This window comes from Cheilinus undulatus, linkage group 19, assembly GCF_018320785.1.
Source record: "Cheilinus undulatus linkage group 19, ASM1832078v1, whole genome shotgun sequence".
Lineage (NCBI taxonomy): Eukaryota > Metazoa > Chordata > Actinopteri > Labriformes > Labridae > Cheilinus > Cheilinus undulatus.
The window spans coordinates 3,131,212-3,140,564 of record NC_054883.1 but is presented as its reverse complement, the minus strand read 5'-3'; the positions used below and the strand labels follow the sequence as shown (position 1 = coordinate 3,140,564).

Genomic DNA, 9,353 nt, shown 5'->3' with positions numbered 1-9,353 from the left:
GTCCACAGCCTTTTTATCCATGACAAAAACTAGACTAAGACAAAAAAAAATCAGTGATGACTAAAACTGACAAAAACTAAGTTTAGTTTTTGTCAAAATGACTAAAACTAGACTAAAATGTAATTTAATTTTTGTCGGACATTCAAAATCTGTGATATTTCTCCACTGTGGCTAAATCTGTCAAAATGTGATGCAGCTATTCTGTCTCTCAGCTGTAGAAAGCAGGGACCCCAGGTTTGGCAGGGTGCAGAGAACACACTATCATGATTTGGTACCAGATTTAGGCAAGAAAACAAATACTTGGACCAAAAGTAAAGACTAAAATGTGAAGACTTTTTATGGACTAAAACTAGACTAAAATGTTTTGAGTTTTCATCGACTACAACTAGACTAAAACTAAAAAAGTTAAAAATGACTCAAATGGGACAAAAACTTTAATGCATTTAATTTAAAGACTAAAACTAAAATTTAAAAATAGCTGCCAAAATTAACACTGCTATACATGTTCAATTTACACATGAGCCATTTTATTATAACCCAAAAATTAGCTATTATTAGGCATGCGTGTCTTTATATTGCTTTACTAAAAAAAAAAAATGTTGATGCAGTTCCCAGAGTAGGTGGTTATGTAGAAACACCTTTCACAATATACAAGAGCCACCCAGCTGCTTTGCTCAACCACGTCCTTTTTCTTTAAGCAACTGAGAAACCATGCAATACAAGTGCTGATAAATGGTTATTTTCTTAAAAATATTCAGTATGGATTATTTTGGGCCATGTGAGGTGATCAGCATACATCCTTTAATTTACTTGATGAGAACAAAACCATTTTCCCCCACCAAACAACAACATTAATGAATGATTCAGATATGTTGTATTTTCATATATGCATGTCCCATTGTTTTGGTGAAAATAAGCATAGTTGTTGTCAGTGTTTTGGCTGCCTCTGGATGTGAATCCTTGCTGCGTGTGTCTGATTCGCTGCATCTGAATCTGCTCCCACAATTCAACAGGCAACAAAGGAAGAAAGGAAGAGGCCGTGAGCTGCTAAGTGTTAGCCAACCTGAGGCAGAAAGATGTCACCTTATTGTGTCATTCTAGCTGGCACTAGAAACCCGCACGCTTAGAGAAAAGCCAAGTTCCTACTTTAAACTCCTTTGTGCTTTCGTTAGGGTACGGAAGCTGACGAAAGGGAAAGTAACTGCAATGTTTTGGACAAAAAACGTTAACAAAGCTAGCTGACTGGTTTAGGTAGTAAGCTAACGATAGCTAAGCTAACATTAGCCAACAACCGTTGAGGAGCGAACCTACCTGAAACGTTTTGAGCAGGAGAAATGCCAACACCTCGGGGATATTTCACCAAATAAGACAGCAGACGTAACCGGGTAAGAGAAACTTCACTGTGTATGCTTTTTAAAATGTAAAACGTTTATATTTACTTTTAAGGGGGCATGCTAACAAACAAACTGGTTAGTAGCTATTTGATGTTAGCGTATGAGCAAGCCATTTTCTGTTAAAGTGACGAGGTGACGGTGTGTATGAAAGTCGGATGTTGTACTTTACCATCCCGATATTTTTTATTTACCATTAAAACTGAAGTTGTTGCAACCAGTTTAACCAAAGTGTCATTTTATTTACAAACGTAACAAGCGCTGCTAGGCTAAAGGCATGCTGTTGTGTCCGTAGGCCTTGCCAGGTCAGGACATGCTAGCGTTGGCTTTATTGATACTCTTGTTAAGGAGAAGAATACGAGTCAGTGGTTTTTTAAAAAGATACTAGTCAAAAGTAGGTGTATAATTTCAACTCTGAACTATTAAATGAGCTTGATTTGTTTGTTCATAGCATCAAATGAAAGGTGGTGGAAGTGGAACTTGACCCATCCAACTGAGTCACCATTTTCCTGCACATAATGGTGAGTAATCAGATTGCAGCTGTCTTGATTAACATGCAGCTTTTATAGGGTGCTAAAAGTGCCACACCATCTAGAAACGACCCTCAGGTATAACATACTACAACTGTTTGATCTGTGTGACAGATGTCAATGCAAATTATGTTATTAGGTTCATGGGCAGTTTCAGTACATTAGTGCATTGACACATTTTTATACTCAACATAAGCACTTTGCATTCAGATGTTCTCTCTCACGTGAAAGTCCTGGTTTTAGGTTAAAATGCTGTCTGGAGGTGTACACGTCTGTTTTCAGGGAGCAGTGTAAGAACTGTAGCTCATGTTATACATAGTCCTTATTAAGTAAATAATGCAGAAGGGCAGTGTCCTAAGCACACATCCATGGACTTTTAAAGGGTAGTCTAGGCAGAAGAGCATGGCAGAGGAGAATACCAATCATCTTTTGACATTTGTGAAACAAGCAGTATATTAAAATCAGGATTTAATGTAAAAAAAAAAAAACCCTAAACTTAATACTATTGTTTATTCTTGTAAATTTGAAATGGTGTTCGTATTCAAAGCCGGGTATACACTGTGCGATTTCTAGCTGACCATACAACAGTCGTGGCAGAATGTCATCTCATACTGTGTGACTGAATCATGTAAGACACTCGACCATCGCACATGACCCGAGTGCTCACACTGTGCGACTGAAGTCGGGACGGACTGTGACAGAAACCAGCAGCGTTTCCTTTTTAAAGAGTCTCAAGGTGTGAGGGTGAAGTGTTTTAGTCATATTCTCTCTCTCCCTCTCCCACTATCTCTCTCTGTCTCACACACACAAACAGAATCAACTCTGTGTCAGCTGCAGGTCCGCGGGTAGGAATATTTCCTGCTTGTTTATTTCCTTTTTCATTTCTGGGCTGCATCAGAAAGAGATGTCAGCTGTTGTCATGATAATTTAGTTTAGAATTTATGGTTTACAAAGGAAAACAATCCCCCAAAGTTGTTTATTCTGCTCGCACTTCTGCTCTCACTGTGAAGTGTCTGGAGTCGTACGACCAAAATATCAAACATGCCAGAAATCCTTCTGACCAGTCGGGAGCAGGTCGTGGGGTTGTAGTCGGGCTGTGGGTGGTTGTCGTACACCCCTGTACACAGCTAAACAAACAAAGCCCAATCGGACTGAAAGTCGGCCCAGCTTCAGAGTGAGTCATGCGACTCAGAATTCATGGCTGAATCACAGGAAAATCGCACAGTGTACACCCGGCTGAAGGCAGCCTTGAAATATGTGTACGGTTCTGAGTCCAAGCATATTATAACACATCTAGTTAAAGCTACATGTCAGTACAACAATTTCATCATAAATGTTGTATTTTTAATCTCTGGTGTTATGAGTTCAGACTTTGTTATCTGAGTGATTTTTGAATAGTGATTTTTTTTTTACAATCAATTATTTTTTTGTCATTTTCTTTAAAGAGAAAATACTGAAAGATTTTTGATTTTTTTGGCTCTTGACTAAAAAAGAGAACAATTAAATTAAATCATGCTTTAATAAATTGATATTTTCTTTTGTTTTTATGTATGTAGTTGGCCATGTTGAAAATAAGTGTTAAGGGAAGCACTCCAGAGTCGATACAGCATAAAAATATTCACTGTCTTTATACCTGGGGAGTGGGCTAATTTGCTGTAAAGTGCTGCACTTTTAAAAAATTTTCTTCTGTGTGTTACCCTGGATGTTTCACAAATCAATAGTGTACCCATTAATAACCCAATACTATCAGCATCATCCAAAAATCATGACAAGCATTTTCAGGAATAAACAGATTATGTTTGATTATATTTGGTTTTCTTTCTGCAGGGTATGATGGCTCCACTGTATGCATGACTTGTTTAGTGTGGCCTGATGGGAGGACACTGTGGATAGTACTTTCATCGGGATACCAGGAGAGACATCCCATGCCCCCACTTTGGAGGGCCTGTCAGAATGAAGAAAATAAGCCTTAAGACCATCCGAAAATCCCTCAGTATAAAGGGCAAAGAGGAGGGTGACTTTGTCATGCTCCAGCAGCCCTCAGTGACGACAGAGTTTTCAAAGGAAGAGTCACTTTTTGGGGGCTGCTACACCAAAGAGCTTTCTGGCTGTGACCTCGGCAGTGAGGAGGACAAGGGGGGGCAGAAGGGGCGCTCAAAGAGCGAGAGCCTTATGGGATCGCTCAAGAGAAGGTTGTCTGCCAAGCAGAAAGCAAAAGTGAAAGGCAGCTCCTCGGCCATAGGCTCAGTGGATGATGATGACACCTTCTCATCCTCGTCTGTGCCCATCAGCTTCAACGAGGTGAAAGCCCAGAGACCCCTTAGATCTTCATCTCTACGTAGTCACCATTACAGCCCCTCGCCATGGCCTCTTCGTTCTGTCAATTCTGATGAGGCTTGTATCAAGATGGAGGTAAAAGTTAAAGCCATGGTTCACTCACCAAGCCCCAGTCCCAACTTAAACGGTGTCCGGAAAGAATTTCATGATTTCCAGATGGAAGGGCTCTTTCAGGACCAAGCAGAATCCTTAAAGAATTTCCAGCAGCCACAAAACGGTGAGCTGCTTCTAAATATAGATGAAAATGATGTGCCTGACGTGCTGGGGTTGACTCCCCAGGACTACATCCAGTACACAATGCCTTTAGATGAGGGAATGTATCCAGAAGGGTCCCACTCCTGCTGCCTGGACAGCTCCTCTCCTATGGAGGTGGGGACTGAAGCAGACAATGCGTCCCTCCACACAGACCAGGGACAGGAGGAGCATGAACTGGTTAGTGGGCTGCCTCCGGATCTCTTCATGGAAACCTCAGTTAATAGTCTCCTCATCGGTTCTGCTGGTGTGATGCTCCAAAGCTCCAGAGTGGAGATCCCGCCTCCACTCTCTCCTCTCCTGCCGCCCATAACAAGTAACGGACATATTCCCAGGACTTTTTCAGGGTTCAGCTCTTCAGACAGCCAGGTAGCCGAGAGGGTAAGACACCACCTCAACTTCGACCCAAACTCAGCTCCAGGGGTTAGTCGGGTATACGACTCAGTCCAGAGCAGTGGGCCCATGGTTGTCACCAGCCTGACAGAGGAGCTGAAGAAACTGGCAAGGCAGGGCTGGTACTGGGGCCCCATCACTCGCTGGGAGGCGGAGGAGAAGCTGGTTAACTTGGCTGACGGCTCATTCCTTGTGAGAGATAGCTCAGATGACAGGTACCTGCTCAGCCTGAGTTTCAGATCACAGAGCAAAACCCTGCACACCCGCATCGAACACTCCAACGGACGCTTTAGCTTCTATGAGCAGCCTGATGTGGAGGGACACACGTCCATTGTTGATCTAATCGAACACTCTATCAAAGACTCAGAGAATGGAGCTTTCTGCTATTCCAGGTCTCGCTTACCAGGGTCTGCAACCTACCCTGTCAGACTAACCAACCCAGTGTCTCGGTTTATGCAAGTGCGCTCCCTGCAGTACCTTTGTCGCTTTGTCATCAGACAGTACACAAGAATAGACCTGATCCAGAAACTGCCCTTACCTAACAAGATGAAAGATTATTTGCAGGAGAAGCACTACTGAGGACACAGAGAAAAGACAGTGGTAGCAATTTGCACTTTTGTGTTCAGTTTAGAGATTTAAACAAGGTTTACAGACAACCACAGTTTTGAGATGCTAGTTTTCCAGTGGCTCCTGATTTGTGTCCTAGTGACTCTGTCACTGTTCAGTCCTCCATTCCACTCTTCCGGGTTTTTATTTTGTTCACTGGTTTTCGGAGGCTACACATTTTCCAGCACATAACTTCTGCAAAAAAATAAAGCAGAGGTTTGCAGCCATGCTAGCTCCGTTCCATACATAAAGTGCAGACTTGGACATGCATTGTGTTGTATGGTAAAACATAAACATCCAGCTCTGCAAAAAGAGAAAACATTCAACAAAAAATACGCATTAAGTTGGGCCTACAGAAATATCTGATATTTGAAACTAACTATCCACTAAATTGTACATTTCAAAGATCATTTTAGGGATGGGAAAGTATTGATGCAATGAAGTTTTTATATTTGATTTAAACTTTCTGCAGGCTGACCAATTTTGATCACCTTTGGCTTTTATTACTTGTAAAATTGTAAGCTGTTAATCATTCTTTTCATCAGGATCTGACTGCAAATGAAAGCTCCATTCTGAATTTATACTATGCAATTAGTCAGATAGCAAAGCTAGACTCCATCCTGTAGCAAGTTATGATTGGTCACTCGTGTTTTTCATGTTAAGATTTTCACTAACTTGCTTTGCTTGTCATCTGCTAGATGCAGTTTCTTCCAACAGCTAACAAACTGAAAATGTTTCTGCTGCAGTGTTTGGACTGGTGCTGGCTTTTGCTGTTGTGTTTGCTCCTGTACAGGCAAATAAATTGATATATCTGTTAAAGTCCACAACATTAATGTTTGTTGCAAAAGATGATCAAAATATGTCAGTCTGTGAGGTTTTGAACATTTTGGTCAGGGGGACAATGGCCTTAAATTACACGGCTGCATGTTGCAATTATATAACATGCAGGCCTAAAGGTACTCACAATGCTGGATTTTTAATGTGCTGTTGGTAAAAACAGCATCACATTGATGTATAAACCTCTTAGAAATATGTTAATATTAAACATGAAATCTTTCTGCATTAGGAATGTTACAAAAACTGCACTGCAGCTCAGGCCTAACAACTTTGTCACGATCTGTAATGCTTGTATCTGCATGTAGTAAAGGCTTTAAGACTGTCAATTAATGGCACTGTAGTGTTACTCTAAATGAGAGAAGATGTCAGTGTAAAAGGGTGAACAGTTTTGGCTGTTTAATGCACAATTGCATTTACCTTAGGCAGTTTGAAAGAACAGAAAATTACCCTCAATTAACCTTTCCTGGAAAAAACAGACCTCAAGTCAATTGATTTGTATTTATGTAGTGTGAAAATGGCTGTTTCTTAGTCTCTTAGTGCCAGCAATAAGCTGGACCCAGATCAAAGGAACCCCAAAAATGGTGTGAGCTTAGGTATAAGGACTTGAGAAAGTCAGGGTTAAATCCCCTTCGCCATCTAGGATTGATGCCAGGGTTTCAGCATATGACAAAAAAGTTCCATCACAGCTGCTGCATGGTCGCATCATTAGTGTCATATGGGTTTCAAGGACACTCTCAGAAACATAAAAACATACGGTTTCTACTGTTGTCCTGACAGAGCTGCACTACCCCTCAGATTGTCTCTACATGGCTGTTTGTGCCAGAGTAAAGGGAAGAGCACACAGTATGCTACGCAAGTGCTTTATATGGATACAATGACAGGGAATTGTGTTTTCACATTATGAATGAGCATCTTTTTTTGACATCAGTGTCCTTAAAAGTATTCGGTCTCTCAGACAACTTTGGTAGGTTGTTAGCAAATAGTTCTAGTTTTAGTTAGTGGGAAATGTCTGCGTCTGAGGAAGCTGCGACGAATCTAGCACAGCAAAAAATTAGATAGGAACTTTTGAACGGTGTTGCATGTTTTAAAGACTTAGCATTTAAAGCTTTGAGTTGTATAGGAATGAAGGATCTAGGTTGTGTGTTGATTGTGTAGAGGGATGTCTTCTTTTCTGTCACAAAACATTGGCTGGACATTCTGTGTACAAGAGATGTTTTTTCTTTTTGAATCCTTATGTGAGTTTGTTTTTTGACATTTGCCATCTGGGGAATGGGGCTGTACAAAAAGGAATGTATGCTTGTTTGAGGTTTCCATTTTATCTGCCTGCAGAACAGTTTCAGAAAGCATGAGAATCATAAAAAAATCTACATTGACACATTTTTGCACTTGAATATTCTCCATTTGACATGCTTGGATCCTTTCCTGCCTAGAGTTGTCCTTCAGATGGCCGTTTTTTTTTCTTGTTTAAAGAAATCTAGTCACACATTTGTCCTTGTGTGTTCATAGAATTGTTTTGATTAAATGGTTTTGTTTGTGTCATATCTGTGGGATATAAAGGGTAAGGCACCAGCATCATATCAAAGCCTCTACTAATGCTCTCGGCTGTCAAGGAATGGGATCATGGCAAGAATGTGGATGTAAATTTACTTTTGGGTGTATGTGTTTCAGTTGTAATGTGAAAGTGAAATGTTAGTCTCTTTTAATACAACTTTCTTTCCACTTTAATTTGTCACCCAGTTATGACATGCAGGAACAGTTTCATACAGTGTTGCTGCTGTGATGTTTCTAAATACTTATTTAGCTTATTATTAAGCATTATTGCCTTCAATGTTTGATTCCAGAGGTTGAGGCTTGTTCAGGCTGCTGAAGAGTTTTGAATTATTAACAGCTGTTTAGCACTTAACAAGCTCCGACGTTTTCTCTTTGTGCATCTCGGTGAGTGAAGGTGATTGTTTACAGCATTATGTTTGGAAAAGCCCCTCCCTGTTTTCTTTTTGTTTACCCTCTCTCACATGAACATCTTGGTACAATTTGAAATGATTTCATTTTTAATGTGTTCTACACATTTTGTGCTGCTTTATGGATATGATTGCCTTTCTTGTATTTAACAATGGGGGAAATAGAATGTCACCAATGTAGATGTATGTACACATAATGACTTTGGTCATCATCCTGGGAGAGCGAAACAAATTTGTCAACAACTGTAGTCAGTTCAAAGAGCATTAGTAGCGATTAGTAAAACCCTCTGTAGAATTACCGGTTCACTCCAGTTTACATTGGTTGTCAAATTTCCAAAGTAGATGGTCTTTTTGTATTTTTTCTTTTGGAAAAAAATCAACAGTGAATTTATTGCACACTTTGGATACAGTTCAAGAGTTTTTTGTATCTGCCAATTATAAATTATAAATAAAAAACTATATTCTAAAAAATATTCCTGTTTTTTATTTTATCAGGGATGAGATTTTTCTGGATTTATCAGAAATTCAGGGTTGTCTGACCAGAATAGTTGACCTGAGGCTCATGTGTTGTGGTAATGGTGTAGTGCAGCCTTTCCTGGACTTCAGTATGCTGCGGCCAGTTCCAGATGTGGAAATCTGCGTGGGCCAACCAAATCTTTTGTACAACCATTACACTCAAATATTTAACTTTTGTTTTGTAAACGGGGAATTTCAGATGCCATTACTCAAAAAGTGCTTTTAGTCGCAAAGTACAATTAATGAGCCACTGTCATTTATTTTGATCAGGCATCTGCATTGTCCCATGAATTTCCTTTTCTAATATTTATTTCTGGACCAGCAAACTTTTCTAAAGTAGGGCTAAAGTAGAGCAATCTGCATAGTAAGATGATAAATGAAGGTTGGCCAGTCAATTTAATACCAGTTAAACCGTGACACTGTAAAACTTTTGGCTATGCTTTGCTATTTCTGAGTCTTAAAATGAATACGTAATCAAGTATACTGGGTATGGCTATTAAAAAAGGAGACTAATGCTGCAGTACAATTTTATT

General features: G+C 39.9%; 1 protein-coding gene across 1 annotated transcript; it reads left to right on the top strand.

Moving 5' to 3' along the window:
• The first annotated feature begins 1,023 nt into the window (after positions 1 to 1,023).
• LOC121527234 (suppressor of cytokine signaling 6) lies at positions 1,024 to 8,768 on the top strand. The gene is made up of 3 exons (XM_041814090.1): positions 1,024 to 1,385; positions 1,843 to 1,912; positions 3,749 to 8,768. Exon 3 carries the CDS (start codon positions 3,875 to 3,877, stop codon positions 5,480 to 5,482), a length of 1,608 nt encoding a protein of 535 aa, XP_041670024.1. The 5' UTR covers positions 1,024 to 1,385; positions 1,843 to 1,912; positions 3,749 to 3,874; the 3' UTR covers positions 5,483 to 8,768.
• The last annotated feature ends 585 nt before the right edge of the window (positions 8,769 to 9,353 follow it).

What these genes read in the sequence shown, in the direction of transcription:
- LOC121527234 (XM_041814090.1), top strand. Translation starts at nt 3,875, where the DNA reads ATGAAGAAAATAAGCCTTAAGACCATCCGAAAATCCCTCAGTATAAAG.